General features: G+C 40.6%; 1 protein-coding gene across 3 annotated transcripts in view; it reads left to right on the forward strand.

The window, feature by feature from the left end:
* Dync1i1 (dynein cytoplasmic 1 intermediate chain 1) overlaps nt 1–20099 on the forward strand; it is a 305396-nt gene that overhangs the window by 245244 nt on the left and 40053 nt on the right. For all 3 annotated transcript variants that reach the window (XM_052173218.1, XM_052173220.1, XM_052173221.1), the window contains 3 exons: nt 2401–2514; nt 5108–5241; nt 8466–8610. In XM_052173218.1, coding sequence (XP_052029178.1) covers nt 2401–2514; nt 5108–5241; nt 8466–8610 — 393 coding nt within the window. The remainder of the gene's footprint in view (nt 1–2400; nt 2515–5107; nt 5242–8465; nt 8611–20099) is intronic.

The raw sequence follows: 20099 nt of genomic DNA on the forward strand, positions 1-20099 counted from the left end.
TCCCTCTTGCATCTTTTTGGGCTTCTGAACTGATTACAGTTTGGGTCTCAGTGATTAAGTTCCATTTGAGTCCTTCTGTTAAAAAAAATTAAATAATACTCCAGGTATCCTTCAATTCACATCCATGAAGCATGCTTTTTCCTCAAAGGGACAAAGGAAACTTTACATCAGTATAGTACTTTCTGAGATCATCCCCAATAAGTCAAAACAGCAACTTTCTGAATACTCATTCACACATATTCATCAGTTTTACTAAATCTGATATTTCTGTGTGAGACTAATACATTCATTTTACCATTTAATCTCCGCACTGCCCTTGGACTGCTCTGTAGCTCATAAGTTAAGTTTGATGACCCAGTGCTTTGAGATCCAAAATACCAAAGACCTGAGAAAGAATGTTGGCTACAGTCTCACCCTAACTAGTCCTTCTATTATTTAGAAACTTGATTAAAATAACCTTGGTTTAAAATATCTGTTGTACTTACCCTTGTGTGGATCCCATAATGTCTATACATGGGAAGAAGTCAATAGAAACATGGTATGAGAAAGACATAGGGACTTATGACCTGTTCATCAACATAGGTAGAAGAGGATTGAACAGTTTAAAAAAAATGTCTACTCTTGTGATACATTATTATGGCTTTTGTTTCAATATATTAAAAATGAGATTTGTGCTCCATAGATTTCTACACTGCACAATCAATTGTTGGTAGATGGCCCTGTATCATTCTCAGAATGTTACCCTTAGGGAACTTTGATAAAAGACAGAAATTTGTTTGAAACAGAAAAAATGTTGAGAACTAGGTAGCTAAGAAAGAATGGAAGGAATTCCTAGTGGCTAGCTTAAAGAAAGGAGTTAAAAGTGGAGGATGGAAAACAGTAATAAAAGGTTCACACAGTTGTGTTGTTTGGACTCAAATGCACTGAGAGCAGCTCCCCTGCTCCTGGAGGGGGAATCTTTCTTTCAGTTCCTGCTAACACTGGCTGCCCTTTAAGAAAGGTGTTGCAGACCAGTTTGGACAAGTTCTAGGAACAAGCAGTCAAGCAACTATACTCAATGATTATTGCTGCTCTTTCTGACCAGGAGTTTATATGATAATAATAGTCTCAGAACCATCTTTCTGTAATCCCAGTTTCCGACTATTGAAGGTTGTTTCATTGTAGTTGTGGCTAGGTATTATGGACACTAAGTCGTCGAGAGGACGGTTTAAACTGTCAGCTGTTTCTATGGAGAAGCATCAAGTAAACTGTGGTTAGGCCGCTCGTGGCTGAGATGCCTGAAATCTAAGCCCAATTGCTGTGAGATTCTGCTTATGCTAACCTTCCATTTTGTGTTTAGTGAACAGCTGCAGATGTTTTATCCTACTGTGTAGAATTCTACAGAACAGGATCAGCTTCTAGGGTTCTGACAGATGGCTAGTGCATCTTACTTAGTTCCTAGGATACGTAAATGCCCTTTGTCAAAGCTGAGACCTAATTTAAACCGCCACACATCACTAACTGGTATTCTGAAAAATAAATCTCATCTTAGATTTTGAAATCGGTGGTGGCCCAGGCCTTTAATATCAGAACTCAGGAGGCAGAGGCAGGTATATCTGTGAGTTCAGACCAGCCTGGTCTACAGAGAGAGATGTAGAACAGCCAGGACTACATGGAGAAACCTGTCTTAGAAAACGAAAATGAAAACAAAAGAAAGAAAGAAAGAAAGAAAGAAAGAAAGAAAGAAAGAAAGAAAGAAAGAAAGAAAGAAAGAAAGAAAGAAAGGAAGGAAGGAAGGAAGGAAGGAAGGAAGGAAGGAAGGAAGGAAGGAAGGAAGGAAGGAAGGAGGGAAGGAAGGAGGGAGACAAGAAAATGAAAGAGAATCCCTATTCCATCTACTAAAGATATTATGACACTAAGTCTACCACCAGTATACCTCCTCAAATTTAACTAGTGTGTATTAACTGCTTTTTAAAGACAATACTACCAAAAGTTTAGCCCTCACTAGAATACATTGTACTTCATATTTAGTAACACATCGTCCTTCCAAGACTGTCCTGTGCCTTCTTGAAGACTGTCTCTTTTCATACTCTTATTAAGTTTAGAAGCTATGCTGTGTAGTAGAGACAATCATGGAACCCAGAGTTCTCTCCGTCCTTGTTCCTGCCCCACTAACGCTCATCTGTTCTCATTCCCTTCAGTTCTATTGAATTGTATAACTTAGTGGTGAAGCTCTGTACATATTTGCACTACTAGTAGTTGCTATAGGACTTTTCCAGAAATTCAGCTCACAAATGGCAAATGACTGGAAGCCAGATATTGTCACTTGGTAGGCCTGTTTTCAGGCAATGTGCTTGACTCTCAGATGCAATCACTTTCCCTTGCTGTGACACCTGATCCTCTGTGTTGATGTTTTTACAGCATCCTGTGTATTGTGTCAATGTCGTTGGGACCCAGAATGCTCACAACCTGATCACTGTCTCTACCGATGGCAAAATGTGTTCATGGAGCCTGGACATGCTCTCAACGCCACAGGTGTGTCTATCTTAAACTAAACATTGAAATATTCTGGCTCAAAGACTGCCTGCTCAAGAACTCATCTCCTAAAGGCCCCAAAGGCCTGGTTTCAGCAGTCAGTCCTTGAAGCCAAAACCTATTTCCTCTACCACAAATTATGTCATTATTGCAATCTGTTAATCCTTAGGTTAGTTTCAAATGAAATGGAATAATCCATTTTAAAGCACAGGGATTAGAGAATTTGCCTGGAGTGAGAATTGTACTCACCCTACAGCATTGGGAAGCCATGTGAATGAGGTGGGAGTTCAGCTGAGCAGCCCTTCCTGGGGACTCGCCTTGAAGGAAAAGTATTCCAGCAAACCAGAAACCCAATCTGTTGCTTGTTTCTGTACCCTAGACGACCGCCTGTTTTCCTCTCTGGAATGCTTGCGAGCATGGCTCCTGACATTCCTTGCTCAATAAGTGAGAAGTTGAAAATGAACCAGTGCCAGTGTCTCCAGAACACTACTGCTCTCAGCAATGGAAGCAAAACAAAGGACTGGAATGGGGAGGAAGGCTGGACGCAGGCGTCTGAGCTGAGTGTCACCTTCAGAGCATGCACGTGTGACATGCACATGTGTGCAGACGTGAATGCTGACATGCTCACACTATGCACATGTCTTTCTGTGAAAAAAGTGCAGCATTCTCCCCCAACTTAAAACCACGAAGAGTTCACTGGGCTAGTGTTTGGCAGATATGTGAAGAAAATCATAGAAAATTTCCCGAAGATAATTCTGAGTCTTACCATTGCTGTCCCGTCCTCTGGAATGACAGCTCTAAAATGTCTCCATTTGATTTCTGAAGAGCACTAGTTTCCAGATAGATAAGAACATATGGAAGTTGTAAAGAACCTCCTTGAAGTCTCTATAGATGTAGAGAATGTTAAAGCTAAGTTCGTCACATAACTTTAGGGGCACAGAGAGAGTGCTAATACAAGGCTCTCACAATTCAGGTTCCTGGTTTTGCCTATCTTTATGCAGGCCTGGAGTTGTGTGCAGATAGTTTATGGTTTTGCTTTTAAAATCTCAGCAATGTGTTGTTTTCTTTTAAAAGCATAGAGATTATAAACAGATATCGGAGAAAACCCTCTATTTGGGAAGTTTTAATTGCCCATTTTGCTGATTAAACATGTGTTTGTTTGGGTTAAGGCAGTGGTGTGGGAGCTCGGAGCCCATTTTTATTAGTGCTAGCATGCCCACAGACGCCTGCCTGTGTGTGGAGACAGGGTATTTCATGGCCTTGTCTCCAAGGACAGCAGAGACAAGTGAGGCATCACACAATGGCCTGCCCTTCCCCCTTCACCAGGCCCACCTTCACCCAGTGAGTGTGAACACACAGTTCCTTCCTTGCTGCTAACTTTAGAGACAGGGCAAACATCAGATGTTCCTGTTTTCTGTGTTACTGTCAAGGCATCTCTCCCTTTAATCTGCATGCTACAATGCTCTCAATGTAGGGACGCCATGAATGATCAGTATCCCGTGGGGCCTCAGGGTCCATGAGACTGTACCCTGTCAGCGAGCATTTCCTAGTCAAGGACTCTGGCCAGAACAGCTTGGTCGACTTGCACAGGAAAATCTGAGTTCCTGTAGAACTCCAGGAACAGTTTATGCCAAGCTTCAGACACACAAAATAGGCCATTTTGTGTAAACAGACAGGAATAATCAGGATCATGGTGGATACTTATCCTTTATTGTCATTAAACTTAATTGAGCATAATATAATTTCTAGACACTTAATTTTAACTCACGTGTGTCTGTGTGACTGTATGTCATGTGTGCAAAGGTTTGCATGGAAGCCAAAAGCATCAGATCCTTCTGAGTGGGAGTTAAAGGTAGTTGTGAGCTGCCTTACTTGGGAGCAGGGAATGGAACCCTGGTCCTCTGGAAGAACAGCCAGTAGTCTTAACCACTGAGTCATTTATCCCTTCATCCTCCAGCAGTGTGTAAGTCTTTTGACATGTTCTCGAACTCTCCATTTAACAAAACATTTTATCATATAAAAGAGACTTGCCTGATGTGTTAAGGACTTAGAGCCTGTACACCCAACAACCACCCTTCATGGGCTCTTCCTCTTCCAGTTGAAGTCTGCTTTTTTAGGACCTGAGTGAAAACCTCCTGGTCTCAGTGCCTGCGGGACCCACAGTCCCTCCGTGACAAATGTGTTTAGTACATCTGATATTAAATACACGTGTATTCTCACCAACAATTGATTTTGAAAATGTTTGTAAATACAAGGGTATTGTGTGTTTTATTAAAGCCTGGAGCTGACAAGCGTGATCATTACAGTATTATCTTTAGTTTCTGCACCATTAGTTTCAAAATTCTCACCTGTCATCTCTGCCTGCCTTGGGAAGCAGCGGCATGTGCTGATGAAATCCAGCCGGCCTGAAACCAGAGAGACAGAGTGGCCAGGGCGTCAGGGGCAGCTGAGTCTGGCTTCTAGCACAGTGGGGGTCTTCTGTCGCACCGTGTGAAAGGCAAACAGACCATTTAGCCAAACGATTTTTCCATGCTGTGTTTGGCACTGCGAGGAGTTGACAGATGGAAATGTAACCACACCATGTTTTTGGTAGGAGAGCATGGAGCTGGTGTACAATAAGTCCAAGCCTGTGGCAGTGACAGGGATGGCTTTCCCGACGGGAGATGTCAACAACTTCGTGGTCGGCAGCGAGGAAGGCACTGTCTACACGGCTTGTCGTCATGGAAGGTGATCTTTCTGTTTCCTTTATGATGACATGGTCCTCATTTTCCAAAATCTTGCCATCTAGATTATAACCACCTTGCTTTGTAAAATAGTCATTTCTGAAAAGAGAAAAAGGCAATGTACAACCTCAAGACCTTATTAGCTTAAAGTACATATCTGTCTAGGTCCCTGGTGACTTACAAACCTTTGCGCACTTCACAGCACCTTGAAAAACAATGTTTGACTTCTTCACAGAGCCTATCACACTCCATCTCCCTTGATAGACTCGCCTTTTGCACATGCCATCAAGTTCCAACCATGTGTCCTGCAGAGATTAATAACCACGCAGTATCGCCTGTCCCTATATGCCTTCATGACTCTGCCGCTTTGTTCTCTGCTTGGTCTAGCATTTCTGACTTCTTTGCCTAAGTCCTCGGCTTTAAACATCCAACAGAGGCATGGTTCCACACTGAAGTCTTTCTTCCATCAGAGCTTTTAGGATTTCACCTTGTTCCATCAGTTCATTCATTTAAGGAGTGTTTGCTAAGAACTCGATCTGTATCAGAAACCATCATGAGAATACAGTACAGTGCAGCGTGCTCAAGAGCTAATGTTCTTGTTGAGAGTAAAGACTGATATAAAAGTCAAGGGTCGCTTAAGATTAAAAGCATCACAAAGACAAGTAAAGTAGGATGAACAGGCGAAGAGCGTTGTCAGTCAGGGTGGTTAGTCTACATATTCTTCTACACACATCTGCAGTAGCATCTCTCACATTGTCTTCCAATCAGTCATTCATCTACCACATTTCTATCCCGAAATGATTCCCATCTCTTCTCTTATATCCTGCCCCAGTACCTGGCACTAGGCAAAGGAGTGACAATATAAATAAGAAATAAAGAAATGACAATATCTAAATAATGAAAGAAGTCCCTTAAGGTCCTCCCACCAAGTCAGAAGGATTGAAATGGTATGAAATATACACAGCGCTGTGCAGTTCCCAGAAGAGATTGTCAGGTTTCTTTGAAAACAGCCATAACACTGAGGTGGATTCCAGCCATTTAGACTTAACAGGTGGCCTCACATCTTTTGAAAAGATCCCGGTGTCCACAGGGATGCTTAATTTCTCTTTCACTTTTATAGTTCTTGGCCAGTTGAATCTCTCACTCCCATCCCAGGCTATTTAGGCTTAAGCTCAGCCACATGAATTTTTACACTCCAAGCACACAAGCTGTGATGTTTCCATTGGTTTTGTTTCCAAACAAGCTGTGTTTGCCCTGCTTAGATGATTTAAAGATGACCTCAGAAGGCACTGCATACAGGTTTATGTCCAACATCTCTACAATAATAAGTCTTGACTAAGGCCACACACCAAACAAAAAGATCTGATCAAGTGATTCAGTTGTTCAAACATTCACTGTGCTCCTCCTCTCTACAGAGAGCATGGCTGGATAGTCTAAGTACACAGGGAGCATTTAAATCTGGTTCTTGTCATTGGGAAACTGACAGTAGTGTTTCCAACAAGTACATACATACATGCAAGACTAATAAAATGCTATTATGTGACACACAGAGCCCAGTGAGTGAGCCACAGTTCCATCTCTATGCACATCAACAAGACAGACATTAGGCTGACCCAATCCAGTTACACCCTGGGTTTGTACACTCTGGGTGTTTAAAAGCTGGAGTGTAAACTCTGTTTTTTTCCCCACTTTTTAAGCGAATCACTTTCTAAATGATGGGTATTTTTATTTTGTGGCTATTGCAAGCAGGACCAGCTTGCAAACATTGTTGTGCAAAAGAATGCTGTCTATGATTCACATCACAAATGGTTCTTACTAAAAGTTTAGCTTTGCTTTTGACATTGATCCATCCAAATGAAATACAGGATTCAAATCTTGGTGAGGTGGTTAAGCAGCAAGCACTGTCTCTGTCATAGTGTTAAATGGGTGATTAAGTGTTACAAGAAAGAGCTGGTGGATTTCTACTTTTTAACCCAAGGAAGATGTAAATCCACTTCTACAAATTCAACAAGGTCTTCACTTTGCACCCTATAAAAATCCTTTTGGGATGCTGCTAAAAAAAAAAAAAAAAAAAAAAAAAAAAAGTGGATCTCACCAGGAGCCACTTCAAAGATCAACTACTTGTTCATCAGAGCACATTTTGCTGATCATGTGTTGGAAGCACTGTTAGCCATTTTCCTGGGCATAATCATTGAGTGCTTGTTATAGGGCACATACTCAACAGGGTTTGCCTCAAATTTTACTCAGCACACTGACATTGATGGGTGCCCCTGGGCCCAAATGTTTTAATAACTGAATTCAATTTTGCTATTAGTCACATAATATTGAGATTCCACAGTCTCTATATGTTTGTCACACTTATAACCTCATGCATATGGATTTTAAAAATATGATATTGTTGGTATATGTTCTAAGAGTTTTCTAATTGTGTACGACTGCGTGCAGACTATTATATAGTTTTTAAAAGACTGGCAAGGATCTTGTCTTGGTTCAATCATCCAAGTCTAAGAATGACTTTTAAAATGTACATCCCTACTCTGAAGTATGCTTTTTGTTGAAATATGCTTTTTTAAGGAGCATAAGTTTGCCTTTCTTTTTTGTTATAAAGTTCAACCAATATTTCTAGAGTTTTTATTGTATACTAGATGCTTAGCAGCAAAAAAAAAAAAAGTAAAATATATTCCCTTATGGAATTCACAAAATGAATCTCTAATCTCTTTTCAGTTCTAATGAAATGAAGATATCATTTTTTTCAAATCATATTGGTAGCACATAAATTATTTTGAGGTAGCAAAGATTTTCATAAGATGTCACGTATTTTAGACATGTCAACTCAACTTCAGAAATTTCCTAGAAGGAAAAAACAACTACTCTTTCAAAGAAACACTGAGCTGTAAAGCCAATGAACTTCCTAGAGAGCCTAAGTATCTCAAGACTTGTTGCACTGTAACTAAGAAAACTTCTGAGATTTCAAGCGCATTTGTTTTACTATAAAAGCTTTCCAACAATGACAAAATCTGTAAGACCACAGGAAATAGATAAATGATACAAATTATGTAATTAAATTCTCAAGATTTCTTAAGCATCAGTGTCTTCCTCTCAAAATCGCTGTAAAACCGGTTTCATTCCTGATAATGTATGGTTGCTTTAACACATGCAGAAATGAAGGCTATTGTTTGTAATCAATTATTGCTTTACACTGAAATTCTACATGTTTGCTCTCTGCAGCAAAGCAGGCATTGGCGAAGTCTTTGAAGGTCACCAGGGTCCAGTGACAGGCATTAACTGCCACATGGCAGTGGGTCCCATCGACTTTTCTCATCTGTTTGTCACGTCATCGTTTGACTGGACTGTCAAACTGTGGACCACAAAGGTAAGGATGCCTTGATATAACTTGCTTCACGGTACACAGGGAGAGAGGATCTTTCCCTTCTGGGAGAGTTGCAGAGTACAGCTGTTACCTGGCATTGAAATGCAGACAGCCTATTGGGGATCTCCATCTGCCGGGGACTTTTCACACTCCATACTTACTATAAATATTTGAATTATACTTGAAAATGGGTTAATTGTATTATATATATTATTCAAATAATGATGAATCCAACATTCTTCTTTACTAATTCTACTAATGTAAACCCACTCGAATCTTGCCGTTAATCTTTCTAGGATCTGTAACGTTTACTTATACACATTCACAGCTATGGCAGAAATGTTTATATGGTTGGTCTTGATATTTGATTGTGTATCTTTTATCTTTTCTGATCTCTTGAGCTTTTCGGGGTTCCTCTACTGGTATACTGAGATATAAGTTACTTTATGGATTTAAATGCCATTTGTACTATGACAGCAGAAAAGATACATTGGTCTAGAGAATAAAGAGTAATATACAGGTGGAAAGTTTGGGACAGAAGGAACGATGACTACAGACAGAAATACAAAAGAGATGGAAGCCACAGAGGGGCTGATTAGTGCTTTGACTGGAAGAACTGTGAGACAGAGTCAGCAACACCTAGGGAATCTGGGGAGATGCCGATCTTGCCAAAAGGAGAAGCTCTGGGTTCAACAGGAGACCCTCTGCCAAAATAGTAAGGTAGAAAATGACAAAATGGAAGACACCCAGGACAAACCTCCTGCCTTCACAGAAGCACACGCAAGGGTAAGCACACTTGCACACAGACATGCACACATCCACACAGACATGTCGTCCACAAAGAAACTAGTGGCACGTGCTAGCCTTCACTGCATGGAGTGAAACATGCCCAAGGAAGGACGGGTTAGGGGACAGCTTTAGACAAGCTGGGCGTAAGGTTCCTGGGAAGTTCAGTGGAGGGCTTTGAGTAGGCCATTTGCTGTGACACAGAGAAGACGGAGAAAGGCTTGAGCTGCAGTTGCATTGATTGTAGTAGTCAGAAGAACAGTGATAGTTGTAGTCACAGGATCTGGAAGGAAGCATGGAGACTTGGTGGAGGAGTATCTCAAAGGTAGTCAAGAGATGTGGCAACAGAGAAAGGAGATGAAAGCAAGTCAAGGAACGGAAGAGAAGCAGTTCTGTGGGTGTATTCATGGGTCTTCAGGGAGATAATAATGTGAGGACGACAGAGATGTCCGCAATTGTCTGAAAATATGCACGGCCTCATGTAAAGGGGAAACTCCAATGAAATTTACATTCAAAAATCTATTTTCAAATATCAGGTGAGCAGAATCTAACAATTTCACATCTGAAAACATCCAGCCATTCTTGTACTTGTTGGGAATGCAAAATGGTGCAAAATCATGGTGAATTGTTTGGGAAAATCTGTAAATACTGCAGACCCTCACAAGCCATTTTCATATTAGGGTATCCATGATGAAGATACACAAACCAAACCATGAAAGGATGTCTGCTGAGTAGCAGTCATTGAAAGATTAACCAAAGGACAAAAGACTGGAAAAAACCAGAAGCTTTCATTAACAGGGCACTGTAAGAGGAAAAATAGAAAAAGAAAAAAAAAGGACTTCTCCACACTATTATAACTCCACACTATTATAAGTTGAACTCTAAAAAATATAACTAAGTTAGAAGAGCTGTGCAGAAAGAAATGCATTTGTCATTCTTTCTCAATGACCAACACACATTATGTGCTTAACAAAAATAATGATCCTATTTCTTTGAATATACTCTGCTTGGTACATTTGATATAGAAGTTATTAAAGTATTTTCTTAATTTAAAAAAATAAGACAACTTAAAAATTGATTCATAAGAGAATTTTATTTGTAAGACAACTTAAAGAACATGATCTGAATCACTTTAGTGTACTTCAAAGTGATGACAAAAATCCCTATACCGAGAGAGACATGGTTTGAAGTGGCTTTAACATCCAACACTTGGGGATACATTCCTAAAGCTATATATTTCAAGGGGGAAAAATACCAGAAAAACAAACAGCCTTAAACCAGTTCTAGAACTCATATGACTGGTAGGCATTGGCTGCCACTGTTCTGACTGTTAGGTCTGTATGTCCAGATAAAATAAACATCTATGCTACTGTCACTGAGAACTGTCATATAATCAGTGAATGGAAAGGCGCTACAGAGGTGTGGAGTGAAGCAACAGTTCTCTAGGTCTCCTGACTTAGAAGTATCTGTAAGAATTTGGGGTGCGTATTATCTTTTAATTAGAAAAAAACATTGTTCTAGATTCAAGAAAACTCTAGTAACTATGACCATCCTATGGCAAAGACCTCCCTGAACTCCAACTCTGCTCCCTAAGTGCAAGGGCTCCTGGTAAATCAGGGACCCGGCAGGGCTGCCTCATTCTCAGTCTGAAGCAGGATACACACATTATTTTATGCCCATTACTACGAGGCTTTTTGCCAAAGGACTTGGAACTCATCCTGAGTTTGTTACTAATAAGGGTAATAGTTTTAAGACTGGTGCACTGAAGAACATAAGCCAACATAAAAATATGTATGGATCACCTTTGGAAAATAATAGACAAGTAAGCTCATTGTTTCAAAAATTGCTGAGTAAGAGAAAGAACAATACATTTATTCTATCTTTTCCAAAAGTCTTGTGCTACAGGGCTACTAAATGGTGTGTGAGTGTGTATGTGTGTGTGTGTGTGTGTGTGTGTGTGTGTGTGTGTCAGACATGGCATTTGATTTCTACCACAAAGCTAAAACAAACAACAACAAAAACAGAAAAAACAAATTAAATAGAAAATATATATTTAAACAAAATGGAATAAAAAATCTGCAGCAAAGGTAAAACAAACAACAAAAACAAAAAATTAAATAGAAACTACATGTTAAAAAAATAGAAAGAAAACAAGCTTGAGACTTTTCAGATATCTCAAAATAGAGATCTTTCACAAATCTTACTTAACACTTGTCAGCTTGTTTAAAAGGTTTAGAAAGCTGTCAGAGATATATGACTACTATTTAATGGCATTCATGAATGTTTAAATATGATATTATAATAATTTTAAATGGCATTACCTTCTAGGGATGCATACCAGAATATTTATAGAAAATATAAATATATTTTCTATACTGCTGCCAGTGATTTGCTCAAAATAAGCCATTTGGGAAAGCGTGAGCTTGTGAATACAGATAAATAAGACTGCATGTGTGTTGGTAATCACTGAAGCTGAGTGACTGGCGTCAGTCCATTTATCAATATACATTCGCCATGTTTGAAGTCTTCTCTAACCACATTTAAAGAAAACCTAGGAGCAAACAACACTGACGAATACTCAGAACTGTGATATGCCTCCTATTTGCCAACCCCGAACCCGCCAGAGCACAAGGAAAACACAATTTCTTTGGAATGTGAGAAAAGAGCCCAAATTATAATAGATCAAGGAATGCATACAAGGTGAGATGCAAATGGAGCACCAAGGATCTTTCTTTATTTCTTTTGACTATTGAATTTCAAGATAGAGTCTCTCATAGACCAAGATGGCCTCAAAATCACCCCATAACAGACTAGCCTTCAACTGAGTAGGAGACTCAGTTATCTGGTGAATGGAAGTAGAAACGCTAGAGGGAACAGATTTCAGCTAGTATAGATTCATGAATGTAAAACAAAATGTGTAAACAAAACACAAACGGCTCTGGGCACAGTGGTGGACGCTTTGTGGTCAGAGAACAGTATTTTCATGTGTCTATCTTTGAAGCAGAGTTTTACCAACAGATGTCAGCTGTAGAAGTTTGGACATAGACATGGGAGGGAGAGGTTTCCAGGTTGGAGTTTTGCTAGCATGTGATGGAAGTAAACTGGAACATGGGACTTGGAGATAGAAGAAAGAAGGCATTTGGTGTTATAAGCTTACAAGCCTAGGAAATACAAAAACTTATCGGAGGAGGAAAGGGAACGAGGAACTGGAATCACAGTGAGGATCAAAGAATGGGTAGGAAGGAAGGAACTGGGAAAATACGATAGCAAGAGATTGCTGTTGGGAAGTAGGATGCGCAGATGTAGTATTTCATGACTGGCCTAACTCCAAGTGAGGTTTAAAAAGTCATGACGGATGCATCGCCCACAGTGGAAATCTAGTGAAGGTGGAGGTCGCTGGAAACATGAAGAACACAGGGACAGAAGGCAAAGGTGCTGTGACACCGCGGGGTTCGGAATCATCCTAGATCTGACTATAGCGGTCAAGTCTTCAGCGGGGTAGAGGAGAGAGCAAAAGCACAAAAGGTGCTAGAGGTGCACGGCTGGGCTTTTCCTTGGAGCAGAAGAACTGTGAAGCAGTCCCAAGGAGCGAGGAAGAAGCTTTTCACTCCTTCACTCACTGTTTGTAAACAGCACACACAGAAACAAACGGCTGCTGCCTGACCAAGGTCAGCCTTTTAGCCGAGACAGGAAAGGAAGTCTTATGTTGGCTCTAGGATTCCACTGAGTATGTATAGAGAGCTACCTACCGGAAGGCTGATGACACAGTGGATGGGGGGAGCATTTACTGTGGAGAACAAAAGACCCACAGTGATGGGATGGAGACATGTTGGAAACATCTGGGGGGAAAAGGGAACTGTGTTAACAGATTTTGAGGAGATACATAGTAATAGAAATTTCTACCAAAAAAAAAAAAAAAAAAAAAAAAAAAAAGCCCGGTGCAGACCTACAAAGAGGGAGGAAGTGGGGCGGGGCTTAAGTTCAGACTCTGCAGAATGAGGACAGCTTGAAGGGAGTCAAGATTAAAACACATTACACAGCCATCCTCAGCCCCAACCCTGACCACACCGAGTTTCATCACTAAACCGCTGTCAGGGAAGACTTCACTGTGAAGCAGAAACTTTGTTGGAGTGGTTTTCCTCATAAACAGAGGGCCAGGCCGCGTTCCAGGCAGCTGAGTCAACAAACTCAAAAGCAGACTTTTTTTTTTAGCCAAAGACTAGAAAGTAAGGGTCCAGTTGGGAAGTGAGACTGGAGAGATGGTTGTGCTTGATCCTAACTTTCAGTTTACTAAATGGTGGGGGTAATTAATTATAATTTAATTATAGAGAACTTCTGTGATGCAAAACCAGTTAATTTGCATTGGGTAGCCAACATTTATTTAGATAATACTGCATTGTGGTAAATGTTTTAAATGTTATCAGTCGGTTATATCTTCACCACCTCTCTGACTTAATAGTATCCCATGCTATAGAACAGATATGAGGAGGCTAAATGACTTAACAGGTACATTTGTCAAATAATTGGAGAAACTATGTCTAAATTCAGTTTTGTGTGATGTCAAAGCCTAACGGGAAAAGAGTGCAGACATTATACTGTTTTAAATACTTGAGTACACTGGGGTCCAAAGAGAAGGGATAATAAAAAATGTGGATTAATAGTGTGTGGTTGAAACATGGATAAACATGACATTAGGGGTTGTAGGAGAGAGGTACATGGTAGAAGGTGGGAAAGGTGACTTGTCTGAGCCCGGACAAGCTGTTACAGGTAGGACTAGCTAATAAGTGTGTAGAGTGGAGAGAACTGGAAGGAACTGAGTTGTCTGCTGATCATGATGAGAACTGAGAAATGGTAGGGAAAGGACCAGAGTTCTTTGCAAGAGATAAGAGCAATCTCTTATTCTGAAGGCTGCCCAAACCGTGCATACTTGAGGACCAGCTACGGCTAAATAAGGTAGCTGGTTTCTGTATTAAAATTTACAAGACTACAAGAAGAAAGTCCCACTCGATGCTACATTTTATGCTATAATTAATAGATTGCTTCATCTATTTGGAAGGGTATACTGCCCCAAATGATTCTCTTCTTTTGAGGTGGTCTCAGGGGAGTTGTTATCCTCGAATTGGTTGCCGTGAGAAAATACCAAGTATGAACAATTGGAGGGAGGGAAGGTTTATTTTTGCCCACAGTTTCAAAGGCTCATTCATGTGTATGGGGAGCAGATCTGTTTATCTCATGCTAAGGTAAGCAAGGGAAGGAATATGGGGTGGGGCAGAGCAAACTACACATCACGACACCTACCCAGTGACCTGCTTCTTCCAGCCAGACCCCGCCTCTGTCTTCCATCACCTCACAAGATCTCTATCAGATTATCGATCTTTCAAAGGATTAATCCTTTCCTTAAGTCAGAGCTCTTGTGACCTAGTTGTCTCTAGAATGTCCTTCTTTGATGTAACCAGGGATGTGTTTTTCTGATCTCCTTGGTGTTTCTCAGATCATTGGAAATTAACGATCAAGATTCACTCTCATACCTCTCTCCTAAAGCAGAACAAGTATATATATATATTTTTAGACTAGCAGTATCTCTCAAATTACTTATTAAATTTTCCAAAATTTTACTGAAAATCACCCAAATAAAAATAACACAATTTTAAAAAGTAATCTTGAAAGTATTAATACTTTGCCCTCTTGTCTGTTCCAAGTCTCATTTTGCCATTTTCATTTCCTTTGATGGCTTTGTTGTTGTAGCGTTGGTTCGTCCTTCCGAGCAGCCTTTCAGTGAGCATCAGAGAGTGAGGGGGCTCTCGAGGTAGCGTAAACTGCTTTATATTTAAGTCTATCCTTGACGACCCTTTTAAAAATAAAACGTGCACTGCTTGAATAAGTTCTGAGTACCAACTCTTACTTTGTACTGTACCTTAGCACATTACATTTCCCATCCATCAAATAAGGCTGCAGTTGATGCTCAATAAAGTATGTTCTCTTGGCTGGATTAGAACATTCATTATTCCACTCTGCTTCTCTGTTTGCTGAGGTTTGGGCTAACTTTTTCCCCCTGTGCTGCAGTTTAGCTTAGTGGCTAGACAGTTATGAGTCTTTAGACTTTTTATCATTTCATCCAGTTTGGAAAGTTTCAGTGGATTCCAATTAAACATTAGGTTAATATTTATTTTGGCCCTGGTACAGTTTCTTAAGGATTTAGCTTCCTGATACTACTCATGTATTTGCCAGGTCGGTTCCTTTCCTTGAACTTCCAAGAGCTTATGTTTCTTCTGCTGGTATTGACACTATCTGCTAACTTCTTTCTGCATTAGATTTTTTGAGATCTGACATTTAACTCTCTTATATTGACTGAGCTAGGATATGGCCTGACTTAACTACCATGTTAGTATTTGATGCCAGTGCTGGACCCAAGCCTGGTGTTTCCATGGTGGATGTTTGATTGATAGAAATCTCTGCCTCTCGCTAGGTATATATTGACATTGCATATTCTGTCCTGGTAATTGAAATGCATTTCTGGCTGCTTATCTTTTAACAGAGCAGTGACTTTAAGGATGAGATGTTCTAAGTGACTGACAGATGATGATTTTGCACAAATAGTCATCCGTTTCTAAGTCCTTACTGTGAAAATCAGAAAGGCTTCCCTGATGTGTATAGCCTCTGCTTAGGGCTAAAATGTAAAGTGTAACTGATGGCCTTCCCTCTTGGTTATTAGAAATCAATAATAGTTTGGAATTGTTTCAAATAAAAGATTGGAAGGAGCTTTTCATTAAGAAACAAATGTTAAGCTGGGCAGTGGTGGTATATGCCTTTAATCCCAGCACTTGGAAGGCAGAGGCAGGCAGATCTCTGAGTCTGAGGCCAGCCTGGTAAACAGAGTGAGTTCCAAGACAGCCAGAGCTATACAGAGAAACCCTGTCTTGAAAAACAAAACCAACCAAAAAATCATAGTTATTTCTTTTCAGATGAATTAAGAGTAATTATGTATTGTGATAATTTTTACAATTGGTAAATATACATAATACAAAAATTAAAAATACTTTTGTCCTCTAAACTACAGAAGTTATATATCTTTTGTGAGACTATGGGGTTCTTGCGGAGAAATTTGTATCTTCTTGATTTTCTCTATTCTCAGTACCTCCAGCCTGGTAAACATTAAATCATTGAGTTAACATGTGTACAAATAAACCCTAGATTCTACATAAGATGTGTCTTAAAGATATACTCTTAAAATGTTTTATTAACAGTGGTATTAAGTGATGAAATTCATAACCATAATTTACATGTATTATAATCAGAAAACTGGTATTAGGCATTAAGAATCTAATTAGGAAATATTTAAAAGACTATAATAATATGGAGATGAAAAATCCTCAGGACACTCCTTACCAGGCCAATGATGGAGTTGCAATTCCCAATTGAAACCAGACCTAAAGCTCTGAGTCACCAGTGTTCTCTCTCTGCAACATTCATTTGGTACTGGGAATAGGAGGCTCCCAGCGTCTCTGGGCCCAGGATGCTTGCTCCTGGACAATCACTCACTGGGATCTTATAGCCCTGTTATAGGCAGGAGCGTTCTTTCTAAAGATCATGATGAAAGCCTCTCTTTTTTGTACTAGGGCTCGAGAGTTGTAGGGCCTTGCACCCGTCCAAACTGCAGTTTATAAGAGACGTTCTCAACTCACAGGCAGAAGACATGGAAAGGGAGGTCCTACATGGGCATCTCAAAGCCTGTGTCATCCAAGCTGAAGTTGGAGGGAGGTGAGAGGAACAAGGAAGGCAGCTCTAGCAGGATGAGAGTGTGTGGAGGCGAGGAAGCCTGGGCTGTTAGGCTTGCCAGTGGTGAGTCTACAGTGATTATTTAACCTCTCGGTGCTGTAGCTATTCACCTATCACTATTTCATCAGTGTGTGAAGGTTAAACAGGCTAGTGTAGGTGAGGCTTCTAAACTAAGGCCAAGCACACACTGAAAGCTGTATCAACAGTTATTATCATCATTGACCTTAAATTCAGGATTGTGCTTACTGTGTGTCAAAGTGATGTTGTGGGTGTTACAGTTTGATCTTAAATGTCCTCTGAAGCCCATGTATCAAATATGTCCCCAGGATGGCATCAATGGCAGGTAAAGCCAAGATGGAGACCCTTAGCCATCTGAAGTATGGCCCTAAGGGGAATTATGGGACTCTAGTCATTCCTTTAACCTTTATCTTTCCTAGAGTATAGGGCAACTGAATTTATTCCTGTGTAAACCCAACCATGATGGGGTCCCACTAGTAAACAATAGGGCCAGCCCACCATGAACTGGAAACCTCAACCATGAAAGATATGATGTCATGTGATGTAATGGGCACTATCTGCTGAAGACGGCAAGGGTGACTGACAGCTTATGGTAGTGCCGTGCGTTGTGGCAGTGGTTACTCAGCACATGTCACCTCCCCTCAGTACTCTGAGCACAGTGACAGGCGGATCACTCATACCAGGCTTACCTGTGCGCTCCACTCACTCCACAGTGCACCCCATTCACCTTTGGGCTTTAACATGTGTCAACAGTGCACATACTCATAGTTCCTCAGCGGTCGGTGGTAGGTACCGAATCCATACACAGTCTTCCCTTCTGAGCCCTTCTATAGGCTACCTCTCTAATTTACCGCATATACATTTCCTGGTGAAATAAATTATGAGGATTGTGCCTGTGGTGTCACTCGATTTATAAATTGCAGTGCCATGCATGAGACCTCACCTGTTTTCCCTGTCCATCCTCTAACCCTCCCATACACCCCTCCCCCACCCTCCTTCAAATTCATGGCCTCTTTTTTTTTTTCATCAATTGTTGTTGCATGCATAAATATAACCTGTTGAATCCATGTAATGGTCGACTGTATGTATGCATTCAAGGCTTACTGTTAGGCCCTGAACAGCCCATTAGAGTACTCTTCCCTGAGGAGGCTCCCAGAATTGCTCAGTCTCCTTTAGTTCCTGGTTTAGGGTAGAGGCCTCCTGGGCTTTTCTCTATTCAATTTGTCACATCCATTAGTGTCCCTGTTCAGCTCACCTTTGGGCTTGGCCCTGTTGATGAGACTCCATGGGTGTAGCTTCTGATGTTACTATGAGACACAATTTCACAGCAAACTCCCTGATCCTCTGCCTCCTAAAATCTTCCCACTCCATCTTCTGCAGTGTTCCCAGAGCCTTAGGTGTGAGAGTGTTTTTGTAGATGTGTTCTCTGGGACTAAGCTCCACAACTGTGCAAGTTGATTTTCTATGGATGACCTCATCTTCTGGTTCCCTGCAGTTTGTCTCATCTGAACTCTCAGATGGTTTTCTGATCACTTGCTTCAATACTGTATCTATAATTGAACATTTTTATCAACTTAGAATTTCTTTCTAGCTTTATCAGTGTGATGATTCGTTTCTTCATCCTTCTTGGTTCCAAGAAGCTTCTATAGCTCATAATCTACACAAATCCTGATATTTCTAAGGGGATATATATATATACATATATATATAACCTTTTGTTTATTTAGTGCTTAATACTAATTTTTAGTGATTATTCTTTTTTCAAAACAAGATATTGCTTTGACTCCATCCCCTATTCAATTCATTTTAGTTTGCCAATGCTATGTATAATATAAAATATAAAATACAAAAAGTACAATTTGCTCATTGGAAGAAAATATGCCTTTATCAACTTCAGAGAATACATATTGGACATTTATTTTATTCTTATAGAGCTTTGTAAAGAATAAATGGAATTTTGTAGTGGAAAAACAAATATAATTAATCAATAAAAACTCCAACATGGAGTAACCAGCCTTCCCATAAATCCAGGGCAACCAAACCACTGTGTTTACTATTGGAAGCTCACCAGTTCTGTGGAAAATTCTGGAAAGGAATGTTGTGGAATTGGCGGCAGATCTAAATAACTTTCTCTCCTGTCCCCTAGTTCATTGGCTCAAACTAAGCTCAAGTCCAAGGCAGGAAAGCATCGATGTTCAGTCACCAGCTCCCTTCCTGCTTAGGACCTTCCATGAGGATTTAAATCCGGGTGCCTGTTACCTCTTTGCCAGACCAAGCTGCACTGCTTGGTCTGCACACATGGGTGACCTATCCTTGAGAGTTACACTTGAGACACGACTTCCACTCACCTGTGAACTTGATCGGTGCCTGATTCGTTTGATCCCCTCTATCTCCCTGTCCTGCTCTACCAATGGTCATTGAATGACAGACTTTTGTTGCTACTTTACTCTTAGACCCATTTTTTTGAAAGCATGCAAGTCCGAGAACCATCAACATGAACCTGAATGAATGCCTGTGTGTGCTCTTCTTTTCTTCAAGGTGTTTTGTGTTAACCTAGATCTTCAATAGATTAGAATGTCCATCTTTCTTTCTAAAAATGTTCCTCCTACTGGAGAAGCTGAAGGGGTTTACAGCCCATGGAAAGAGCAATGATGTCGGCCAACTAGACCCCCCTAGGGCTCGCAGGGACTAAGCCATCAACCAAGGGTACACATGGTTCTAGCCACAATTGTGGCAGAAGAATGCCTTATCAGGCATCAGTGGGAGGAGAGGTCCCTGGTCCTATGAAGGCTCAATAGATGCCCCAGCGTAAGGAAGTCAAGGGGGAGTAGGTAGGAGTGGGTTGGGCGGAGGGGCATCTTCTTGGAGGTAGGGGGAGGGAGGATGGGTTGGGGGTTTTCGGGGTGGGGGAC

The sequence above is a fragment of the Apodemus sylvaticus genome, chromosome 2 (genome assembly GCF_947179515.1).
Source record: "Apodemus sylvaticus chromosome 2, mApoSyl1.1, whole genome shotgun sequence".
Lineage (NCBI taxonomy): Eukaryota > Metazoa > Chordata > Mammalia > Rodentia > Muridae > Apodemus > Apodemus sylvaticus.